Source organism: Bidens hawaiensis, unplaced genomic scaffold, assembly GCF_021521415.1.
Source record: "Bidens hawaiensis isolate Kalapana, Puna unplaced genomic scaffold, B.hawaiensis_p1.1 tig00018745_1, whole genome shotgun sequence".
Classification (NCBI taxonomy): domain Eukaryota; kingdom Viridiplantae; phylum Streptophyta; class Magnoliopsida; order Asterales; family Asteraceae; genus Bidens; species Bidens hawaiensis.
The window spans coordinates 102,313-126,963 of NW_027492838.1; the positions used below are offsets into that span (position 1 = coordinate 102,313).

Consider the following 24,651-nt stretch of genomic DNA (forward strand, 5'->3'; position numbering starts at 1 on the left):
TTAAACGAGCTTACTTTTAGGCTCGGGCTCAATTAAGCTTAGCTCGGTCGAGCTTTTTAACAAGCCGATCTCGATTAGCTCGTAAGCAGCTCGGCTCATTTGCACCCCTATTTATGTTTAGATCTACTGAGCGTCGATAGTCTAGGTACTTTATTTGTTATTCTTTGTGTCAATTTAGCTCGAACACGAATTTCTAGTGTTTTATTTGTTGTGAATGTTCTTGTATTTAAGTTAGGTTTTATCGTTCATTACATCGGTAAAACTTGGATGTTGGTAATACATGAGTATTGCAGTAAACCCTAGTGCTGGTAAACCTTGAGCGTTGATAAAACCCGAACGTTATAGCAACATGTCAGTGTGAATTTTATCAATATCGGTTACACACATCCCTGGCGTTGGCGCGCACCAGGTTGAAAACTAGTTGTATTCATTTTCCTAGTTTTGGATAAATAAAAACAAAAATAGGAATACTCTTTTCTCCTAAAGTTATCGAACCTCTTCTTTAGGCATGCAAACAAACCGAGTCAAACCAGAGCTCAACTAAGCTCGAGCTCGACTCCTGAGTAGTTTTTTTAAACTCAATATCGGCTCATTTGCTATTTATGAATATATTATTGAGTTATACTTATATATAAATTGAAATCCAAAATCTAAAATGCACTCAATATGTCGAATGAAAAACGCATTTCAAATGGGTCAATTTGAATTGATTTGAAAATTATATGGGTTGATTTGGGTTAGCTATTTTAACTAAAATGGTCAAAATTGGTCATTTGAAATTCAACCTTTTTAAATGGGTCAACAAATTTACTAAATTGGGTTGTTGTGGATTAGTGTCCTAAAGAAATATGACAAGTTCAGGTCAGATAGGTTTCAACACAAAACGAGTTTTAGATTGGAATGAGTTCGGTCAGGTTTTGACTCGAAAAAAAAAAACGAAACCTGTTCCGATTCATATTTAATTCATATATGATTATTCAACTCATCAAGTTTCTGGTGTCCATGTTCTAAGTTAGAATCGAATACTTTAAATGTATAAGGAAAATATACAACAGTTCCCGGGGGTCGGTTGTATTACGTGGATAGATGAATACGACATTCAGCTGATACAGAATCGTCTTGCTTATGGGTGACAAGTTAGCGATGATTTAAGCGGGATCAGGTGACTTACTGATATTAGGGTAGACTATCGTAAGATTGATTTGAGGTTAGGGATGAGGCTTAAAATTTCTAAATTTTAGGTGTGTTTGTTGATGTAGATAATGAGAAGAAAAAGGGATTTCAATAATTCTATCGTTTAATTATTATTATTATTATTATTATTATTATTATTATTATTATAAACATAAGACTAAAATTGTAAATGCCACAAACTATTTTTTTTTTCATTTTAAGATAACGTGACTAGCAAATCAAACTTTGATTTGGTCGCTAATGTTGCAATTGAACTCCTTTTTTGTAGGAAAATTTACAACCTTTTTAAATATATTCTATTCTTTAAAAATAGAGCCCATATTTGCGACCGAAACAATTTCTGTCGCTACACTTGTGACGATTAACAACCGCATAAGTTCGGTCGCCAATTTTTCGGCCGATCTTGTTTTTGTTGTAATTTTGTGATCGAATAATTTTGTGTAAACATTTGCAACCATTTTTGCAACCAAATAAACTTCGATTTTGTTATTCTTTAAAACTGCGACCATATTTACAACTGAAACATTTCGGTCGCAAACATTTGTGACCGTTTAATGACCGAAAATGTTTGGTCGCTAATTTTGCGGCTCTTCTTGTGCAAGTAACTGATTTTGGCGACCGAAACAATTTGGTCGAAAAAATTTGCGACCATTTTTGCGACCGAACATATTTACATTTTAAAAAGAAAAAAATTGGCAACCATATTTGCAACCGAAACAACTTCGGTTGCTACAACTGCGACCGATTAACGACCGAAAATATCTGGTCGTTAATTTTGCGACCGATTTTGTTTTGGTCGGTAAATTTGCAACCGCTATTGATTTGGTCGCTAATACAGTCGCTAATTTTGCAACCAATTTGGTTGGTCGCAAATTTCGGTCGCTTTTGCCACTTTGTGTAGTAGTGTTTCGGGTATAGATCGGGTGCTCGAAAAACCCAGTTTCGGTTACTCGAAAAACCCAATTCCGGGTAAGGAACCGGTTCCGGTTTTATTACCGGGTATAAATCGGGTCCGGTTCCGGGTACGGGTTTTGGTACTGAAATGCATACCCTATTTGTACCCTACGGGTACGAGTATTAAAAACCCGGTATTAGAAAAACCGATTCCTGTTATTTTTTCCGGATCCGGTTCCGGGTTCGGGTTTTTTTTTCACACCTCTACAGTAGGGTACGGGAGGATAACATGAGGGCAAAAGTATAAAAATTGTTAACTATAGAAAACTACTCTTTAAAGCATAATAAAAACAAAAATAAAAATACTAATAACAGAACCTAGAATACAATAACATAAGTTATAACATAAAAATACTAGTAATAGTAGAGGAAAAGAAAAAAGAGCTAGCACAGAACCTAGAAAGTAACTAGCATCAACGCCATAATGAATTAAAGCCCGATTTATATAATTATGGCAGGTGGTTAAAAAACTATCGCGTCATCAAGAGAAAGAGCAAAGGAATATCCGTGGCAAGACACCATCAACAATATTTACTGAATCACATGACAAATTAGCAAAGGAAGGCGAGGAATGGATGAAAGATAGAGCTAACTCCGGGATCATTGTAGCAACACTCATTGCTACCGTTGTGTTTACCTCTGCAATTACTGTACCAGGTGGAACAAATAGCGGCAATGGCTTGCCAATATTCTCCAAAAGACTATGCTTTGTTGTATTTGCCGTTTCAGATGCTCTCGCACTCTTTATGTCAGCTTCATCTATGTTAATGTTCTTGGGTATACTTACCGCACGATACGCTGTTGAAGATTTTCTTTACTCATTACCAAAAAGATTGATAATCGCACTTGTTACCCTCTTCCTCTCAATCATATTCATGATGGTAGCCTTTACATCGATACTTTACCTGGTCTTCGGAGATGAACAGGGATGGGTACTTGCCCTTGTGTCTTCATTGGCCACTGTACCTGTACTTCTGTTTGCATTCTTGCAATTTAACCCTCTTTTGGACATCATTTCATCCACATATGGCCCTGGAATGTTCAGGAAGCGTGGTGATTGCATTCTCATATAAACATACACTTCATGGAGAATCTATTAAGTGTTTTTATACTCGGTATATGATGATTTGCTATTATGTAACAAAGAATGAATGTTGCCTTTGTTTTGTGAAATAATGTTGGTACTGCTGCTGTATTTTCATTAAGAGTGTGATTTGGTTGTAATCTTTTTATTCGTATCTCAATAAAATTTGCCAGCCTCTTTAATTACCAAAACAAAACCCATTTGCTCCGGCCATGCGGGAGCCAAGTGCATCAGATACGCCAAAGCATAGTCTTTCAGAGAATATTGGCAAGCCATTTCCGCTATTCGTTCCACCTGGTACAGTAATCACAGAGGTAAATACAATGGTAGCAATGAGTGTTGCTACAATGATCCCGGAGTTAGCTCTATCTTTCATCCATTCCTCACCTTCCTTTGCTAATTTGTCATGTGATTCAGTAAATATTGTTGATGGTGTCTTGCCATGGATATTCCTTTGCTCTTTATCTTGGCGTCGCTATAGTTTTTTAACCTCCTGCCAAAATTATATAAATCGGGCTTTAATTCGTTATGGCATCGGTGCTAGACTGCTAGTTACTTTCTAGGTTCTGTGCTCTTTTTTTCTTTTCCTATACTATTACTAGTATTTTCTAGTTTCATCATTTTACTACTCTTATTGGTATATATTTTTATTTTTGCTTTTATTATTTATAAGTTATGTTATTGTATTTTTATACTTTAAAGAGTATAGTTTTCTATAGCTATCATTTTCTACTCTCTTGCCTTCATATTATCCTGATATCCTCCCATACCCTATTTGATGATCGAGTCATATTTTACTGGATATATGTTTGTATGTTTGTTTGCTTGTTTAAACCAATTGAACTTATACCGAAACTTTCAATCGTTTCCACGTTATTATGTCTTTATATTTTTGTAGTATTTATGAGTTCAAGTTAAAAAACCTATAACCCACAAATGTTCTTGTTTTTAAAAATGCCCTAATAATGGATGTTGAAATTAACATGTGTAGCAAAAGAAAAGTTACTACACGTACCTTGAACCATTGTAGTTCACGTTGCATTTGAAGAGCTGCACCAGGAGCACTTGATCTGAGATTGGGACTAGCATGATCCTTGGTTCCTTCAACCAAACGGGCAGCCAAGTGCAAAGCAGTGTTATATGAGGCATCATTTTGTGCCAGCAAAAGATGACGTTGTGTTTTTATCTGGTATATGATATTGAAGACGTTGGCCTTACGATTTGCGATTGCAATTTGGAACACATTGTGTTTATTCTCATTCACTAGAAAAAGCGCGTTTGGAAAGGTATCCAATATCTCTTCAAAAATCTCGGAGTTCCCCATAGTTGCCGCTGCTTCTATAGAATGCCCAATAAGATCTCTTATACTTTTACTACTATCCAAATTTGCTATTTCTGAGCAAATGAATCTAAGGAGTTGAAGAGCTTGGGCATGCATCACTTTTTTCTTTTGTACTTTCTTGATCTTCGGCACTGCATTGTCAGCAATCATTATGTCCCTTTAACCTCAATATTTGCTACATGCCTATTATCAAACTATTGTGTTGTTGTTGTTGTGGTGGTGGTGGTGCGGTCGTGGTAGTTTGTACTTTGTTATTAGTGTCACTTAACTTCTTGTTGATAATGTTGTCTGTCTTTTACTTACTGAGTTCAGTTGTTGTCATCATTGATAGTTTATTTTATAGAAATGAATCAAGCATATATATATAACACGCCATTTGTGATGTGTGTGATGCATGATACAATGCAAGAATATAGCGCAACGATGTGAGTTGCCTACCAAATTTGCTAGCGAGATTCCAAAACACCAAGCTCCAGTTTGTCTCTTTCTTAGAGTCTGGCCAAAGGATATGATCATGCATTAGTATAAGTGTTGAGAAAGATTTTAGGGTAGAAACTAGAAAGAACATGTTGGTTTATATAAAGGAAAGTAGCATATACAATATGTAGCATGCAATTGATACATATTAGTATATCACAAATAAATAGAGTTTCTTGTTTTGTTAATTTGGATCTACACCATTTAGGGGGTGTTTGGTACAGAGAATGGAAATAGAGAGAAAATAGAAATAGAAATGGAATTGTAAAGAAAGAGAATTGGTATGGAGAATGAGAATCATTTCTCTTGTTTGGTACACGAGAAAATAAACAGAGAACTCTACCATACCCAACCCCACCTCCACCCAACCTGACACCACTCACCACCGCAGCCCCACCACCACAGCCCCACCACCACAGCACCACCACCACAACCAGCCCCACCACCACAGCCCCACACTACCAGCACCACCACCACAGCCCTTTCTTCAACCACAGCCCACCACCACCGGTTGCCGCCACCAAACCCTCTTCTTCAACCACAGTACACAAGAAATTAAAAAGATTTAAATTTTTGGAACATAAGATATAGAAAAAGGAGGCTCAGATCTGTCATCACTGCCTCTTTGGAGATTTTGTGGTGGTGGTTGTGGTGGCGATGATGATGATGATAATCAGAAGCCACCTGCAACCAACGCCGATTTCCACCACCACTGTCACCCACCTGCGACCACAATCAACCGGTTACCATCTCTGTGTTCACCACTGCGAACGGCGGAGACGGGTTGGTGGTTGCAGACTTGGAGACGAGGTGGCGGTTGCAGACTTGGAGACGAGGTGGCGGCCGGAGACGAGGTGGTGGCCGGAGACGAGGTGGTGACACGCTATGAGGAGGCTGCTGAGAAATGGATTTCTCTTTGTTTTAAAGAGAAATGGAATTCTCTAGTTTTAGAGAAATAGAAAGAGAAATAGAAATGAAAAGTGGAAAACAAACAAAAGAAATATTTCTAATTCCATTTCTCCCCAATCAAATCCCTCTACCAAACACCCCTTAAGGGATTATAATTTTTAAGTTATTGGTGATGGACCATAATTATAATTTTTGGTAACGATCATGTGATAAAACATACAAGAATGCCTAAACTTTTAGAAAACCGATTGGTGTATGAAACTGATGATTAGGAGTTAGTTTTTAAATGGGTCATCATGTTTCTAAAAATTATTCATTAAGAGACTCCATGAGTCATTAATAGGTGTTTTGAAGTGAATCAAACATACTCTATATTAAATGATTCAGAGATCCTCTTGAAATCAATGAATTAACATGCAACCAAACAGCAACTTAGCTATTGGTGACGAATAATTTAGAATGATCCTGTGATAAAGCAAAAAGGAATGCCTAAAATTATACTTAGAATGCTAGATTACATCTCACTCTTTTATCCATGTCAGCGTTGCAATATTTTTTTCCCATCTTATCTCATCTCATCTCAAAACAATCGAAATAAATCAACTTTTCACCACGATCATACCAAAATCATTTTTCTATTATTTAAATTAAATAACATCATTAACATTAAATAGTAATTATTTTTTCTTTAGGTTTTTTCTATTAATTATTAGATTCGGTATGATCGGCACGAGTTCACTACCTATATCAAATTTTGTTCGATACCACAAGCATAGGGTGGTGTTCCCCTTCAGCACTTGGTTGTTTCGACTCCCTTAGGGTAGGGAGAATGCGTTCACTTTTTTCATCCCGCAACTTTATCTCAATTTTAGTAAGACATCAATTTTTCATCTCATGTTAATCATCTCAAAACTATAAGGCTATGCGTAGTGGAGGGGCTACAAATTAGGGCGTTTTGCGCCGTGTGGCGCCCAGTCAGCAAAGGGTGAGAATTTGTTTTTGGGGTGTAATGGTGTAGGGGCTACAAATAGTAATATAATATATATAGGTATATATATATAACACTACTAATATAATAATAATATAATCATTCTCCTCCCCGGCGACAAATACCCCACGCCCTTGCACATTTCGCCCCAATTTCGCCCAGGGGGCGGTGTTCCACCCCAATATCGCCCAATTTCGCCCGGGACACATTGCCTAAAAATGTGTTCACTTTTCATCTCATCCACCCCCTACCAGTTTTAACTTTACAAATCAATAACGTTGAGATAAATAATAATATAATAACAATGCTATAACAATAAAATATAACATATAATAATAATAACAACTAATAAATTAAATATAATAATGATAACTAATAAAATCTAATTCTAATGCTAAAATATAGTAACTAAGAATAATATTATCTTAATTAATGATAGCATAATATTCGATATTGGTGCAAAATAGTATAGTTTCTGGATACACACAGCAAAGAATCACCATCCCGAATTTTTTCAATACCAAAGGGGACAGGCGGATGCTCCCTATGATACTAATATGCAAACTCATCACCATTACATCCCCATCCCAACTATCATGCTTTCAAACCCTCTCACTTTGAAGGAATAGTTCTAACGTACCTTTGTCAACTTCCTTCACCGGATTCTCGGTGTCATTAGTACTTTTATAATAGTCGACGGGACTTTCCGTTTCAACAGATAGATCTACATTATATTAGAAAGCAAAAAGAGTTTACAATATGTACAAATCAAATAAACTAACACTAAGTTTGTATTTATTTGGATATGCTTGTGTAGGTATATGTTGGTTAATATAACAAATAAACCAAAACTAAGTCAAGTCACCCGATTGCCTTTCAAAAACAAAAGTATCATATAACCTAATTAGTTAATTTAGAACCTCTCAATGCTTTATAATATGGTCATAACTCATAACACAAGTCAACTTCATGATGAAAATTGAATTAAAGAGATGTAACTTGCATTTAATTTCATTATCGTTAGTTACCAAAAAGACCAATTCACATTTATTAATATTCCCATTGTATTTAAATAATCAAAAATAGAAGAGAAATAATATAATTGATTAAAATCACTATAATATAATTGATTAAAAACAGTGCTTGCATATATTTATTCAAACAATTTTTAACATGAAAAATCTAAGAAGTATTATAGTATATATACTTCACAGCTAACGCTAAAAGTAGTTATTATTACGCTAAAGTAGTTATTCTTACGCTACGATTTTATACTAAAATAATAATACTTACCCCAGTTGATCCATTTTATGTAATAACCATTACTGTATAACAAAACAAACTAGGGTAATTATTATTACTCATGTTAAAAAGTATAGCGTAATAATAAGTTTCTCACATTAAAATTTGTTTCTATTTATGGATGTTACGTAAATACTACTAACAATGAAGAGTGAACACTTGACTAACTATAACATATATAGTTCTCCAAGATCAAAACATTACAAGATGATAATGAAGGTGGTTTAAAACTTAATTAGTAGATGCTTACAGGAGTAGATCATGCGCTGCCAGAAGTTGAAATGGGCACCGCTAGGAAACGCAGAATGCCTGTAAATTAGGGTTTCCAAGGGTGTAAGCTCATTGTAACACAGCTCTGGAAAGCGTTTAAGCAAAGAAAGACATGTATCTACAAAATTTAGTTGAAGATTCAGTAAAGTTGCACAACACACCATAAAATAAATAGGTATCACTTACGGCTAAATTATATGTCAAAAGTCCATCGGCCATACTTCGTCAGAATTCAGGTGGGGTACATCTGATTACTTATAGATTGATTACGGACGAAACTATGGACAAAATTCTTAGCTATAAAACAACTAACGATTTTCCTTTTATTTTGGACGGATCCGCCGTAATTACCAACTTTGTATTAAAGATACGTATTTGCTTTTGGACATGGGGATTCAAGTGTAAAAAAGGTAAGCTAAAGCTTTTAGCACAATATCAACGAGATACCTGATTTTTAGGATTAATTTCGTTGAATTTTTAGATTTTGATCGGAGGATTTTTAGGATTAATTTCGTTAAAAATGCCATTCAGATCTCACCGGCTCCACTATGTTCGGCCAAAAACCAATCGTGTCGTCTATTTAATCTACAACTATAATAACTAGTTTTATACCCGTCCGGTGGACGGACATTTTAACATTATTATGACATAAGTATATTTTATTCACATTATTTGTATAATACAGAACCAAGTTTCTAGTAGATGTATTTTAACTTCTTAGTATTAATAAAATTAAAACTTAACCAATATATTCACCCAAAAATGCTTTACTAAATTAACATTAATAACACCCTTGAATCATTCTGCAAACTGCAAAGTATTCACTTCATATCAAAAACATATATGTATATAACATGACTGTTGTAGTTGCTTTAATGAAAGAAAATTAATGAAAGAAAACTAACTGCAACGCTAGAAACAAACTCCATTTTCCTCTTTTTAAATTTGTGAAGAAACACTAATCGACCCCGGGCAGATTACGGATAATTTGGGGGTTAAATAGATGTTTCCCACGAGGGTTATGTCCGGCAAAGATGGTTCTTCTGATGACCTGCAAAACAGACACCGTGAGCTCGTCACTGAGAAGGGGGGGGGGGGGTACCTCCGTGTGACCATCCTCCGGCGTGAGAATCAGACTATATTGCTCTTGAATATAAGTGTATATTAAGAGAATGACTAGAGCAGATATCAGGTAATATATGAAGATATAAGATATTAAGATGTGATAATACCATTCCAAGATGTTGGAGTATTTATAGCCGAAGGTAGGTTTCCAAGCAGGTACAGCCAGCTGTATAATAATCCTTTTCTACCAACTGTGGGCCACGTGCCATGCTGGTTGGTGGGTAGGTAGCGGCTGATAGTGACAAGGCCGGCTATGTACTATTCCTTTTCCACCAACAGCAGGCTATGTACGTGCCACGATGAGGGTTGGTGAGTAGGCAGCGGCTGATAGTGACATTTCGTACTAGAGGGTGCTCCTCCTCGTACTATTGTCGGTGAGCTGTCACCCTGTGATTGGTTCATGGGCTGCTTTGGTCAGATCTTGTCTATTTTGTCCATACCTTGGCAGGTATAGTACAAAAGATCTTCCAGAAGCATACAGACTGGCTCATTTTGGGCGGGAGTATTCCCCCTCCCGCCATGCTCATTCCTTCTTCAGGTGACACTGAATTATTGAGAGTTAGTGCCTTTTGCGTGTAGCCTTGCTGTTGGTGCGGGTAGCCTTCCCTGATGGCTAGTATCCGCAGCTGCGGGAACAGGCGGAGTACTTCGACCATTGGGAGGCTTTTCCTGCGGGAACAGCTTGCGTACTGCGCGTAAGGACGTCATCTCTCTGAGCGTGGTGGGTCCTGCGGATCCAGTTGGTCTTTGCGCAGACGTCCCTGTAAGGAGTCTTGCGAGTACAACTGCGCAGACGTCCCTCTTCGAGGTGAGTCTTGCGGGTCCAACTGGGCTCTGCTGGGACCTACCTCTTCAAGTCCCCCCAGTCCAATGTTCTTCTCATGAATTGTTAATGAGGTGAACTTTTGGACTTAAGCAGAGGGTTTTGAAAAGGGTTTAGTTTTAAGGTTTTCCGCGGGGATTCTTCCCGCGGGTTTCCTAATGTCACGTGCAGAATTTCCCACTGTTCTGCTTGATCTTTGGGTATGATGCGGGTAGGTGTGTAACCTCTTCGCAAGTCAGGAGCGTTGAGTTTCACTTGTAGATTCTCCACGAGGTTTTGGTAATTTGACATAGTGATCAATTATGTTAAACAACCAATTCCATCTTGGAGCTTCAAACAATCTAGTTCTCAACGTTCCCGCTATGCGGGGATGTTAGTTCCCTTTCCGCAAGCATTGCCCAGAAGATCCTTCTTGGTTTCAATTCCCTGCGGAGTGCTAAGTATGTGAAGGGTTTTGCCTTGACACTGTACCCGCACTCGTCTTATAGTTATTTTACTTCCAAGGTATTCCTGGCGTCAATTCCCTGCAGGTGCTAAGTATGTGAAGGGTTTTGCCTTGACACTGTACCCGCACCTGTCTTATGGTTACTTGGTTGCCAAGGTATTCTTGGCTTCAATTCCCTGCGGGTGCTGAGTATGTGAAGGGTTTTGCCTTGACACTGTACCCGCACCTGTCTTATGGTTACTTGGTTGCCAAGGTATTCTTGGCTTCAATTCCCTGCGGGTGCTGAGTATGTGAAGGGTTTTGCCTTGACACTGTACCCGCACCTGTCTTACGGTTACTTGGTTGCCAAGGTAAGGGGGTATTTTCCCGCTTACTTTTGAATCTTTTTGAAACTTTTTTGAATTTTTTGAAATTCGAAGAGTTGGTGAAAGGATAAGAACAGTCCCAACTGTTGAAGGGACGGTTGCGTTGTCCGACGGTTTCTTCTGACAGTTTCAGGACGTGCAGGAAGTTATGGCGACGTGACAATATATGGTCATTCCAGACGCTTTTTCAGGCGCGTGGGCGCGAGTTTTCGGGCGCGTGGCCGCGAAGTTTACGGCGCGCGTCCTGTCAACAGCTATTGCCAGCTTGCTTTTTCCACGTGTCATAATTTCATTGCACATGCACTTTCCTCTCTCCTCCGCATTAAATTCATCGCATTCATTGCGATGAGTATATAAAGGGGGAGAGGGTGCATCTTAATCCACACTCACTTCTCTTCTTCTTCTCAACGATTTCCGGCGAATACTCTAACCTTTCCGTCGAGCATTCTCTTGAAATCGTTTTCTTTCATACCTGCAAGATGTCTTTTACTCACGATCTTGAGGCTACAGCCGAGGAGTCGGAGGTGTATACTGAGAACCCGTCGTCCACGTCTGACAAGGACGATAAGAGTACTGCTGGCGAGTGCCAGTGTGCTCTTACCGTCGAACTGTACCAGTACATTGTTAGGAAGTTCATGCTCGAGCCTTTCGAGCCTGAGTTTCCTAAGCCTCATCAGACGGTGTACGATGCCCCGAAGGGCAAGATAGGGGTATATGCTGCATTCTTCGTCTATGGGAATCTCAGGTTCCCATTGACGAAGTTTGTTTACCGTGTTCTGGAGAGACACGGTGTACACCTGACGGAGGTGCACCCGATGGCGATCGCAAAGGTTCGCCACTTTGAATGGGTGTGCCGCATTCTGGGCGTTGAGCCCCACGTTGACCGCCTGATGACCTTCTATTCATGGAGGTGCATCCAGAGGTGGTATACCTTGGTCACCCGGATCAAGGGTCTGAAGATCTGCGCTACCGAGCGCAGTCTTCGGTCTTGGAAGCGGGAGTTCTTCTACATCTCTGCCTGTGTCGTCCCCATTGCGATGACATTCAAGAACGGGAGAGCACTCCCGAACCTTCACGCCTCCAACTACGAGGAGGCAGAATGGTTTACTAAGATCTCCCGAATCCAGACTCCAGTCTACCGCTTTGCGGAGTCTGGGATGGTGATGCTCGGGATGAGCCGAGTATGGAAGGATGCTGGGGCAGAGGTGCCACAGATTCCCATCGTCCTTGAATACGGTTTGAACTCTATCCCTTACGGTATGTTCCGTCTTCTTTGCTGATTTAGGGTTTTTCTTCTAACCGTTTCTTTCTTTTTATTTCAGAGGGGAATGACCTACAATCGCTCCTGCATCCGCGGGAGGCTGGTGGTCCCGCTCGGATGGGTACTCGCGCTCTTGATGAGAACGAGTTGCCCATCTTGGAGCAAACGGCGGATCGGTTTGTGGAGGTCTACCCGCCAGGCCACGATCTTCTGAGTGCCACGCGGCCAGGTAAGGAACTCTTTAACCCCCGCCCTCTCCATGCTCAAACCTCTGCTGGAATTCCTCTAATCTTGTCATCTTCTGATGAGGATTCCGCAGATGGTCCTTTTCTCGTGAGGAAGAAGAGGGCTGCTGGCGCGAAGGGCAAGGCGAAGGTTGCCTCCACTGCCGATCAGGGAAACCGGTCTGGGTCGGAGACCGAAAGCGAGGAGGCGGCGGGGAACCTTGGTGGTGTTGAGACCACTGTTCCGGAGGTTGAGACCGCTGTCACCTCCGGGCAGCCCAGTATGGCGACGGTGACCGGCGTGAAGAGGCCGGCTCCATCTGGTTCGTCCCCGCCGATCAGAACCTTCAAGCTCAAGAAAACTCGTAAGTATTCTTTATATCTTAACTGCATATCTTTCCTCCATCATACTTATATATCTTGTCTTCGTGCAGGCGTGGATGCAACCGCATTCCCGAGTGGAGCGGGAAGTAGCATTCCTGGACCCATGACGGTAGGTTTGGTCAACCTACCCGAGGCGATGACCCAGGCGACTGCGCCTGTTTCAGGTGTTGGTTCGGTTGCTCACCCGATTGAGGCAACTGTTCCAATTGTAACTTCATCTCCGCCGGCTGTCAGTGCCATCTTCACGGAATCCTTTACTGAGCCGGCGGTGGTGTTTCCTGCGGGTTCTTCCGCAGCGGCGGCCACGGTTGTGAGTTCACCTCCTGTGAGTTCACCACCGGTGGTCTCTACCGCGGCGGCTTCAACCGTGCCTCCGGCACCGGTGACTACGTCGTCCCCGGCCGGTTCAGCAGGTATGTCTGGGGCTTCTAGCCACTCTTTGCCTCCTTCCCATCTGCCTGACCTCTTGGATGGATATCCCTTAGGTTCAGGTGATGGGTTCGGCGGCTACCGGCCTGTTGTCGACCCTACAGGTGCGTAGGGTTATTTTGGCCTTTTTTTTATATCATCTTTTCCTAACTGCTTTTTGTTTTTTGCAGTGTCGGATTTCAATGAAGTGTATGTTCCACGATGGAACATCCGCCGAGGAACAACCCTTCGCCCGTCTGTGGACTGCGTGGATTGGGCGCGCCACGCAGCTCCCAGTGGTGCGTTGGGGGAAGCAATGGCTAGCTACCAGGAGGGTAGGCTAACCACTGAGCTTCGAATTCTTCTTGCCCGGATGCAGCCGCGCGTGGAGTTGCTTTGTCATGAAAACGACAAGTTAAAAGCTGCGCGTATCCAAGAAGTGGCTCAGACGCGGGCCATCCGGGAAGAGAACAGGAGGCTCTCCGCTGTTGCTGCGGAGAAGGAAAAGGCCTTCAAGGCCCTCGAGGTTGAAGTTCAGGCCCGTCTCGAGGCCCGTTCCAAGGCTGCCCAAGCTGTTAACGAACAGCTTCGGTTGGCTAAGGAAACTGCTCGGAACGCGACCGAGAGGGCCACCAAGGCTGAAGCTATTGCCGAGCCTCTGCGCGCTGAGAATGAGGAGCTGAAAGCCAAACTAGAGAGGCTCCAGCAGGCTCATGATGCCTTGGCCATGGAAGACGCCAAGAAGCTTCAAGAGATCTTGGACCAGAGGGGGGTGCATGACCATACTGAGCGTAAGCTAAAGGGCGTTGAAGAGGCTGCTGCTAAGGAAGTGTTGCTTGCCAACCTTAACAAAAGTGAAGCCGAACGCGCCCGTAACCAAGCTCAAGCTGCCCTCCAGGAGGCTCTGGTTACCAAGGAATGGCTTCTTCGAGAAGCGTTGTCGCAGATATGCGTAGCTTCATAATGTCTTCACGCTTTTCTTTGTACTTAGAAAAGGTTTTGACACATATTGATCTTTTTGTAGGTTGTGCATCGGGTCTTCACGGATACATCTTATGACGATGCTATGAGCTCAGCCCTCAACGCTTCCCATGATGATGGGGAAAACGCAGGTTTCCTGCTTGGTCTGGGGTATGTTGAGAAGGGCATCCCGCCTTCCAACTTCCCTCTTTATGACGTAGATACTGAAGTTGCTTACGACCAAGCAGTGAGCCAGTACGCTGCCTTCCCACATCCGGTGATGGAGAAGGTGAACGAAGTTGCTGCTGCTGATGATGGGCTAGCTATCCTCAAGGCTTTCCTTGAACCGCCACAGCCAACTGATGGTGCGGGTTCAAGTGGGTTGGGGGTAGTGGTCCTGAAGTTTGAACCTTAAGATCCCTTCCCACCGTTAGGATAGATTAGGATAGATTTATATTTCTGTAGGCGGGTAGATACCCGGCCATTCTTGTAATTGAATTTTTTATGAAATATAAATGTTTGTGCGGGTAGGACCGCCAGTTTCACTGGATGACTTGCGTTATAAACGTTATATGACTTGCTCATGCATATTATAGCTTAATTTGGCACTTGTTTTGCCGCATAAACAATATATGATTCGCTCGTGCATACTTTAGTTTAACTTAGCAATTTTCCAAGTGTTTTGAATAAGTTAACCGTTCGACGCGCGGTTGTCAATAGGTTAGTGTTCAGTTTCCTCTATCATGATTGTGCGGGTAGGACCGTCACTTTCATTTAGTGGGATGACCAATCTTCACCTATAACTGACCTGCGTGAAGATTTGCCGTTTTTTGTGTTTATGCGGGTTTTGCCGCCGTCCACACGCAACGACTTCCTTTCACACTTATTTATGCGGTGAATACCGGCATATCAGTGTGGAAAGTTAATAAGTATAAATGTAAGACCATCAGCATCAATGTGATAAGGAGAATCATTTCCATTAGAAGTGGCTCTGGGCCTTTTCTTTACAAGTTTGGAATTGATCTACATGGAGCCTGTGTAATTAAGCTCCCTTCCATGTTCTTGGGATGGGAGTGTCATCGAGCCTTTCGAGCCGATATGCACACTTGGTTCGGAATCTCGTTGTTTACGCAGTATGTAGTCTCCAACATTGAAGCTGCAGTTTCATCCGTGTTTTCCCCAACTGGGGTTCTACACACATTTGCCTGCTCAGCGTTCATTACGCCACGAGGTGCGCGAGCATCCCATCTCTGACAAATGCTTCGACGATGTCCTTCAAGTCTGTGCATTCTTCAGTGGTGTGGCCTTTTGTCCTGTGGAAGTCACAGAATTTGCTTTGATCAGTGTTGTGACGCTGTCGGATTATTGGAGCCTCTGGCCATGGGAGCCTCTCGGTGTCAAATATCTCGGTGACGCTTTTGGTGAGTGGCGTCCATCTGGAGTTCCGGTTCGAAAACCGCATGTAATCCCTTCCGCCCAACCGAGGGTGCGAGCCTGATGAGGTGTTAAAGTTTACCCTTGACTGCCAAATGCCTAGCTTCCTCTTTTTGTTGAGTCGGGCGGTAAGGACGTTGTTTTCTCTTGTTTTCTGGGTGTAGAGGTTTGTGCTCTGGGGAAGATCTCTACCCAGTTGTTTTTCAGTTTCCGCAAAGCGTTTAGCTGCTGTCATGATGGCATCCCATGTGAATGGCATGCCATCTTTACCCGTTAAGGTGCGGATGAGCTCTGGGTCTTTCGCGCCCTGGATGAAAGCAGTGCGAACAAGGTCTTCACTAATAGTGCCCAGACTTAGCTTCTTTGAATTGAAGCGCGTGATGAAGTCTAGTAGAGACTCATCCTCCTCTCGGATGCAGTTGAGGATTGTCCATAGCTCTTCGGTATACTTTCTTTGTTGGCTGAAGTGTTGGCTGAACTTCTGCTGGAAGTCTGCCCAATCGTAGATGTGGTGGACCGGTAGACGATCAAACCACGCTCTGGATGCCCCAGCAAGCGTCATTTGGAACATGTAGCACCACGTAGGTTCCGTCCAATTACTAACGGTTGCCCCCGCTATGAATCTGTTCAAATGATCGTCTGGGTCAGATATACCATCGTATGTGCCAATGTTGGACATCTGTTTGGCACTTTTCGGGGCGATTGCTTCCGCAATGTCCCTTGCGAACTTGGACGTTCCCGCATTTGCAGCAGTTGGTCTAAAGGTTTTGGAGAAATCACGTGGGTTTCCACCCGCGTTTTTTGGTTTGAAGGTTTCTCCAAAATGCCTTCTCGGTTGGGAGTCCGTTACCTTACGCTTCCCTTTCGCCCTATGGCGAGGGTTTACGTCGGTGTCGGATTCCTCCCGATCATCGTCCCAGTACTCGAACTCATTGCTCATGTTGAGCTGTTGAGTGTTTCCGAACTCGTCAGCCTGTTGGATTGAACGTAAGCGTTCTTCCAACTCAGCTTGGAATTCCCTCTGTCGTGCTTCCGCCCACGCTTTAATTTCATCAAGTGTTTGGCGGGGGAGCCTCGTCCGTTGTCTCTCCAACTGGGTATCAGTGAATCCCAGTGAAGGATTATTTACTGCACTTGCCCCAGCTCGGGTAACCGGGGTAGTGTTCGTAAAATTTACTGCACTTGCCCCGGCTTGGGTAGCCGGGGTAGTGTTCGTAAAAACTGTGTACTCGCCGGTGTTCCCCCCAGTAGCTGGGGTTGTGATTACCGGGGTTTCTTGGTCACTCGGTGGCCTTGGGACCGGAGTAACGTTAACCATCTTTCCAGAAGTTTTGAAAAAACTGAAAAAGAGTAAGTTCTAGCTTTTATGCACGGATGGCGCCAATGAAGAAACACTAATCGACCCCGGGCAGATTACGGATAATCTGGGGGTTAAATAGATGTTTCCCACGAGGGTTATGTCCGGCAAAGATGGTTCTTCTGATGACCTGCAAAACAGACACCGTGAGCTCGTCACTGAGAAGGGGGGGTACCTCCTTGTGACCACCCTCCGGCATGAGAATCAGACTAGATTGCTCTTGAATATAAGTGTATATTAAGAGAATGACTAGAGCAGATATCAGGTAATATATGAAGATATAAGATATTAAGATGTGATAATACCATTCCAAGATGTTGGAGTATTTATAGCCGAAGGTAGGTTTCCAAGCAGGTACAGCCAGCTGTATAATAATCCTTTTCTACCAACTGTGGGCCACGTGCCATGCTGGTTGGTGGGTAGGTAGCGGCTGATAGTGACAAGGCCGGCTATGTACTATTCCTTTTCCACCAACTGCAGGCTATGTACGTGCCACGATGAGGGTTGGTGAGTAGGCAGCGGCTGATAGTGACATTTCGTACTAGAGGGTGCTCCTCCTCGTACTATTGTCGGTGAGCTGTCACCCTGTGATTGGTTCATGGGCTGCTTTGGTCAGATCTTGTCTATTTTGTCCATACCTTGGCAGGTATAGTACAAAAGATCTTCCAGAAGCATACAGACTGGCTCATTTTGGGCGGGAGTATTCCCCCTCCCGCCTTGCTCGTTCCTTCTTCAGGTGACACTGAATTATTGAGAGTTAGTGCCTTTTGCGTGTAGCCTTGCTGTTGGTGCGGGTAGCCTTCCCTGATGGCTAGTATCCGCAGCTGCGAGAACAGGCGGAGTACTTCGACCATTGGGAGGCTTTTCCTGCGGGAACAGCTTGCGTACTGCGCGTAAGGACGTCATCTCTCTGAGCGTGGTGGGTCCTGCGGATCCAGTTGGTCTTTGCGCAGACGTCCCTGTAAGGAGTCTTGCGAGTACAACTGCGCAGACGTCCCTCTTCGAGGTGAGTCTTGCGGGTCCAACTGGGCTCTGCTGGGACCTACCTCTTCAATTTGCAAGTTTAATCAATCATTTGCCACCACTTGTCCTATACTTGAAACATATGCTTACCGAGCTCTCCGGCTATATTCTTCAAACGACATGAACACTCGTTTAAGATTTAATCGTCACCGAAAGTTGTCTTCTTTCCTGAAAAAGAAAACCATTTGCTTATAAGAATCTGCTTTTGCCTAATGACTTGGTTAAACTAAAAAGGGAATATAAAGAGCATATAGCTTTAACGGGTGTTGTCAAGCGAGGCGCGCTAGGTCCACGTCCTGTGCCACCACCACAACCACCATCTCCGCCACCAAACCTACCTCTTACGCCACTCATGCCATGAATTAAAGCCACCACAAACTCCACCACGTCCTGAACTTTCTCCTTCACCTCTTGGTTTGCTTCCTTCACAATTACGTTTCCTCCATTAAATTCAGTTCCATAGAGTTCAATAGCCTTGTTCAATGCATCACAGTCAGCAAAAGCTATGAAAGGGCAACCCTGGAAAAAAAAAGTTTCACACATCTAAGATCAGAACATCCTGCTATACAGCAAGTATGTAATAAAACCTATCCTTTAGGACCACCCTTTTTTAGAGCATGTAAGCAGCTCAGTCAGTCAACTCTCGATTTTTACTGGCATAAACCTGAAACTAAAAGAATATTAATTTTGATGATACATCCTGATATAGAAATAACATTTGAAAGTAAATAAGAAGATCCAATAAAAAATGTTCTAAAAACTGATGGATGTTAGTCAAAAGCTAATATAGTTAATAAGGAGTTAAGGACTATAAACTATGTGTGATCATATATTTAGTTTTTATTTTTATTAAAAGCTAATCCATTACTTGTAAGTAAAAGGAAGAAATATGAATAGCTAATTTACCAAAGCAGGAACTCATTTGTGTGTTATCGGAGCATCGAGATCCCACCATGAGTGGGTATCTAAAGATATCAACACTTTGTAAGCCTGTAAGGGTAGGCATTCGTCCAGACTCCTCAAATCACCTTGCAGCATAATTTTTACATTATAATTTTAATTAGGAAAAACAACAACTTATTTTTTAAATGTAAACTATCATCAAAATTCTTACATTTTTCTCTCGGAGTAAAGCGAAGTTCATCGGTGTCCTGTTCGGCCTAAAAAGCATGAAGAAACGAACATTCTAAATATCATGATTAAGTCACATGAAAGTTTTTTTTATCATGGCAATTATATAATTATTTTAAAAAAAAACTATAAATCCTAAAGAACAATAGGTTTAACCGTGTAAGTTCAATCGAATATTGGTTTACCTTCAAGTCAAATTTATGTTGGATCGAGCAAAGAATAAAATGTAGATTAGGATCTCTAACCTGAACTTACCATTTCTATAGATAATAATCCCTACCAAAACCAAGCATAGCATGAGCAAATTGGTAAAAGAAAAAAAAAAGTCACCAAAGTATTAGAAGAGTAACAAAATCATATATAATCAAAATGGAGCAATCTAATAACTTTTGAAATCCTAACAATAGATTGTTGATTGGTAGAAATATAAATTTACCATTGGCCTGAGGAACTTAATTGATTGTTGTATGATCACAATTCGTCAAGTGAAGATGTGCGTATGAGAGAGCGAGGAACTGCCCCCTCATTTGTGTATATATTAGGGTTTGAGAGGAGTGTTATGCGGAGAGACTTGAGCGGGAGTTGAAGTAAGAAAACTGCTAGTAACCTCCCCTTCTAGAAGGTATTTCATGACTTTTAACGGCTGAGATTGCTTCTCAGATTCATCCAAAGGCTGAGATTCAAACAAAATATGGTTACTTGCATTGAAAACAATAATATATATAATTGTGTACTTTTTAGAAATTGTGTACAAAAAAAAGTTTTACCAAAAATTCTAGAAATAGTCTATATTCTACAAAAATCCCAAAAGTAGCCTATATTTTCCGTTGGATCCGACATAATTTCAACATCATCCGACGGAATTCTTCATATTCTATCTCTCAACCCCTAAACCTCAATAACCAACCTCCATCTTCATGTTTCTTATTTCTCTACAAATTCAAGCTAATTCATAGTGCAAATCGCTTAGTTTTTCGAGGAAAACACAACCATAGTGTTCACTTTCACTATAGACCTCAAAATCAAAAACCCCCGAATTGAAAATCTAGGGTTCGACGAACAAATTAAACTATCGGATTTCGGATCCGGTGGAAGCATTACTGAACAGTCGGATCCAACTATTTATTATTACGTCACCTATAACACGAATCTGTCGGATAGCTTAAAAATACGTTGCATCCGTTGGAAAATTTGAATACGTATCAACATTTGATAGGCTAGCTATACTAATCCATCGGATCCGATGGGAAAGAAAAGGCTATTTTGGGGATTTTTGTAGAATATGTGCTAATTTTTTGGTCAAACTAGGATATTTTTGAGATTTTCCCAAAAATGTGTGTCATCATATTCCAAGGTGTTAGAATTCAAATAAAGAAAAAGTTATAAAAAGAGTCCGATTTTAGAATCCGCTTTAGCCCAAAAACATTGAATTTACCTCCTGAACACTAGTGTGATCACAAGGCACGCCTATATATGTCATACAAGTAAATCTGATATCATCTTTAGTTAATTTTGGAACTCACCATAAATTCCGCCTGATATGAGTGCATGCACAAGTCTTAACCTTTTCAATTCGTCAAGAGCTGCATTATCAGTGACTTGTAACAGGTAGTCAACAGAATCTTTTTCACCAGCATTTGAAGCATAGTGAATAGGCAGTTGATTATACATGTCACAAATGTAAGGAAGGTTAGGATTCTTCTCCACCATTTCGTTCATTGCCTCAACATCCCCGACAGCAGCGGCTCCAAAAAGAGCCGTCCTGCCAAAGCAATTTTGCATAGCCAAATCTGGTGGTGACATCAAACTTATAAGCTTCTCCACTATACTAATGTTTGTTTTCTTGTGGGATGCAACTATCAATGGTGTTTCAGAGGCTCCTGTGATGATTGTCCTCACAACGGTCGGGTCTTGATCCAATTTCTTTTGTAAAGTGTTCATATCGCCTCCTACAACAGCCTTGTACAGTTCCAAATATTTTCTGAAGTTCTTCCTTTTTGTTGATTGGTTTTCGACCGTGTAACTCTTTTGGTTAACTAAAGAATTCAAGGTTTTTGTATATTAATAAGCTATAAATCTATGATTCACACCAATTATATGATAAAAAAAGTAATTAATGATAAAACGTCAATCAAGTATAATGAGTAAAGTAAACTCAAAGTAGTGTATTGGTTTGGTGGTAGGCTTGGTTGTTACGAGTTCAAAACTTGTAATAAGCAAGTTATTAACAATTCTCATGAAAATGCCACAAAATCTTGTTTCGATTTAAACCTTCACATTCGTTGAGCCGGCCCTGCCACTTGGTATAGTTGTGCAGGTTGGGTACTTGATACCATGGACAGACCTAGGTTATTAGCACCGGTGTCACGTTACATGACACTGGTAAAAAGATAATTTTTGTATGTAACTTTAACGACCGAAAATCGAGTGACACCTATATCAATTAAGAAGAGTGAATTAAGTATATGTTACCGTGATGATCAGGATGAGTCATCGTAGGAGGTCGTTGAACGCTATGGAGGATAAAAGTCCACAACTCAGCTGAAGTCTTTCCAGGATATTGACTAGATAGCGCTGTCCATAAGTCATCTTGAATTGTTGAAATGATCCAACGTTGTACCTGGTCATCTATTTCCTTCCATTCCTTATAATATGGGTTCTCGATCCATTTCAATTGTTCGTCCGGAATCATCTCAGGTGGTGGCTTGCTGTAGCCATTGATGAAAGCAATGAGACCGTTGCCCTCGATATAGCTCTGCATGAGCATTCTCCAGTAGTTGACAGTGTAGCGATTGAGTTCGGTGAAGCTACTGTCAAGATCATTATCCATGTAAATTGGTTGTGGGTATTTACTGGAAGATAGTGAAGAAGAAGAAGAAGGTGTTGATGCCATTGTTGATATTGTTTCTAGGTTAGAATGGTTTGTTACTTTGCCAAGGTTCAAGCATATATATATATATATATATATATATATATATATATATATATATATATATATGTTTAAGTTCAAGAAAGAAATCAAATTATTGTAAGAAATGAGATAAATGAATATGAGCCACTAGTTTTATTTTAGGTTTTAAATATTTAAAAATAAATAAAAAAGATGTAAAAATGCAAAAATAAATACACACTCTCTCTCTCCAATTAATACAACTAATATAACCATAATAAATATCTCTAATTAATATATCTAACTAATTTAATTATAATAATTAAAAAGATAAAAACAGTACTTTAGTATTATTTTTTATTTACACATTCTTCATTTTATTCAACATAAATACAATTTATTCATATAATACTATTTCTTTATATTAAAAAAATAATTTCCACAAAATATATTAGCATATATCAACGTATTTAAGTTAAATAAATATACAGCCTACACAAAGTTATATAACCTACATTTGTTTTGAGCAATAAAAACGCACTACATACAAAAAACATATAACTTACATATGTAATTCGACATCAACAATTATATAAACTACACAAAGATACACATACCCTACACATACGTAGGTCATATGTTTTTCGTTTGTAAGTTATATGTTTCTTATTCTTAGAACAAGTGTAGGTTATATGTTTTTGTGTAGGTTGTATATTTTTTATTGACATTTAATGCAACCATGTGTAAGATAGTTTTTTGTATTATTTATCACAATGTAACTACGTGTTGATGGATATTGATATGTTGAGTTTGAAGAAATTGGTTTTGAAAAGAAGTTTAAGATAAAATTTTCGTGTGTAGATTATATGTTTTTTATGTGTAGGTTATATGTTTTCGTGTGCGTGTATTTTATTGATGATGAATTTTGTTTGTAGGTCAAATGTTTTTCGTGTGTAGGTTATATGATGTCTTATTCTTAGAACAAGTGTAGATTATATGTTATTGTGTAGGTTGTATGTTTTTTGTTGATATATAATGCAAACACATGTAAAATTGTTTTTTGGTATTATTCATCATAATGTATGTATGTGTTGATGGATATTTTAATATATTGAGTTGGAAGAAATTTTAATGTATGAATAAATTATACTTGTGTAGGATAAAAATTCAAGAAACAAAAAGTAAGTTATAAAAATAAATGAGTTCTTAATACTTTTTAATTAAAATAATTTAATTAGTTATATTAATTAAATAAATAAGTATTATGGTTTATTAGTTACTAGCATGGTGCCCGCGAAGTGCAGCGGGGCGCACGCGTAACTCAATATTTAACGCATAGTCCGTTTCGGTACATACGTCACCTAATGACAGTGAGCACATAGCCTAAAATTGGGCGTGTAACTCGTGCAAAGCCAGTTGCGTGGAATCGAAGATTGAACACGTATAACCGGACGTGAATGCACGTTACCGACATTAAAACATGCTTAACCAATATACAGTAACTTGAAATAAATCATTTTTTAAACCAACCCATTTTGGCCCCAAACCCGTTCTGACTCGACAACGTTCTGATCTGACCCATTTCTACTCGAACGAACCATAACCATTTTTTGTATCAACTCATAAATGACCCGAACTCGCCCGACTCGACTTGTTACCCGGTTCTAAATGGTAAGCGCGTAACATGCTAAATTTTTAAAACTAAAAACCATAACAATATTATACCCAAATTAAAGAGAATAAAATGCTCGTTTTTATGACGAATTTTTTTTTTAAAAAATATTAACGTGTGAAAATGTTATGTCCGTTAAAAAGTCGTGGGAACTGGTTTTGAATTAGGGGGCATATGTGTAACTATTATTAAACTTTACAAAAAAGGTAGTGAAGTTGAGGGACCAAAATTGTAAGTATATTTTGAAAGAATGAAAGTTATGTAAGATTTGTAAGTAAAATCTTAATTACCCCTAGTTTTTTAAATTTTGATGCATTAGGTGTTGTATATAAAACAATGAGTTTGATATCTCTTAAAATTTAAGAGGTTCTTAACTCATGCTTTATATATAGTATAGATATTAATTGAAGAAAAAGAATAATTAATAGTTTCTTTACTTAGCTTTAAGCATTTAAAACTTAAAACAAAACTAGTGGTCCATATTTATTTCTTACATTTTTTGTAATAATATCATTTCTCTCTTGAACCATCCCCTATATATATATATATTAGATTAGACCATCTGTAGTGGCCAATTGTGGATGGCGTTTTAACTTTTAAGTCCATAATATCAAGGAACACCGCCTTCT

At 40.0% G+C, this 24,651-nt stretch overlaps 2 protein-coding genes across 2 annotated transcripts; one reads left to right on the forward strand and one right to left on the reverse strand.

Moving 5' to 3' along the window:
• The first annotated feature begins 280 nt into the window (after window positions 1-280).
• Window positions 281-3,221, forward strand: LOC143556809 (ankyrin repeat-containing protein NPR4-like). The gene is made up of 3 exons (XM_077046047.1): window positions 281-308; window positions 2,033-2,106; window positions 2,607-3,221. Exons 1-3 carry the CDS (start codon window positions 281-283, stop codon window positions 3,219-3,221), a joined length of 717 nt encoding a protein of 238 aa, XP_076902162.1.
• A 291-nt stretch (window positions 3,222-3,512) lies between these two features.
• LOC143556790 (uncharacterized) lies at window positions 3,513-22,400 on the reverse strand. Its single transcript, XM_077046030.1, has 7 exons — window positions 21,933-22,400; window positions 20,984-21,496; window positions 8,501-8,638; window positions 7,589-7,672; window positions 5,013-5,069; window positions 4,248-4,705; window positions 3,513-3,725 (listed from the first exon to the last, which is right to left on the reverse strand). Exons 1-7 carry the CDS (start codon window positions 22,351-22,353, stop codon window positions 3,708-3,710), a joined length of 1,689 nt encoding a protein of 562 aa, XP_076902145.1. The 5' UTR covers window positions 22,354-22,400; the 3' UTR covers window positions 3,513-3,707.
• Between the last annotated feature and the right edge of the window lie 2,251 nt (window positions 22,401-24,651).

What these genes read in the sequence shown, in the direction of transcription:
- LOC143556790 (XM_077046030.1), bottom strand. Translation starts at nt 22,353, where the DNA reads ATGGCATCAACACCTTCTTCTTCTTCTTCACTATCTTCCAGTAAATAC. An exon ending in GCAGCGCATGATCTACTCCT is followed by an intron (nt 7,673 to 8,500) that starts GTAAGCATCTAC and finishes AATATAATGTAG; the next exon opens with ATCTATCTGTTGAAACGGAA. An exon ending in GGTGAAGGAAGTTGACAAAG is followed by an intron (nt 5,070 to 7,588) that starts GTACGTTAGAAC and finishes TCCTTTGGCCAG; the next exon opens with ACTCTAAGAAAGAGACAAAC.
- LOC143556809 (XM_077046047.1), top strand. Translation starts at nt 281, where the DNA reads ATGAGTATTGCAGTAAACCCTAGTGCTG. An exon ending in TGCAGTAAACCCTAGTGCTG is followed by an intron (nt 309 to 2,032) that starts GTAAACCTTGAG and finishes TCGCTAATACAG; the next exon opens with TCGCTAATTTTGCAACCAAT. An exon ending in TTTGTGTAGTAGTGTTTCGG is followed by an intron (nt 2,107 to 2,606) that starts GTATAGATCGGG and finishes TAATTATGGCAG; the next exon opens with GTGGTTAAAAAACTATCGCG.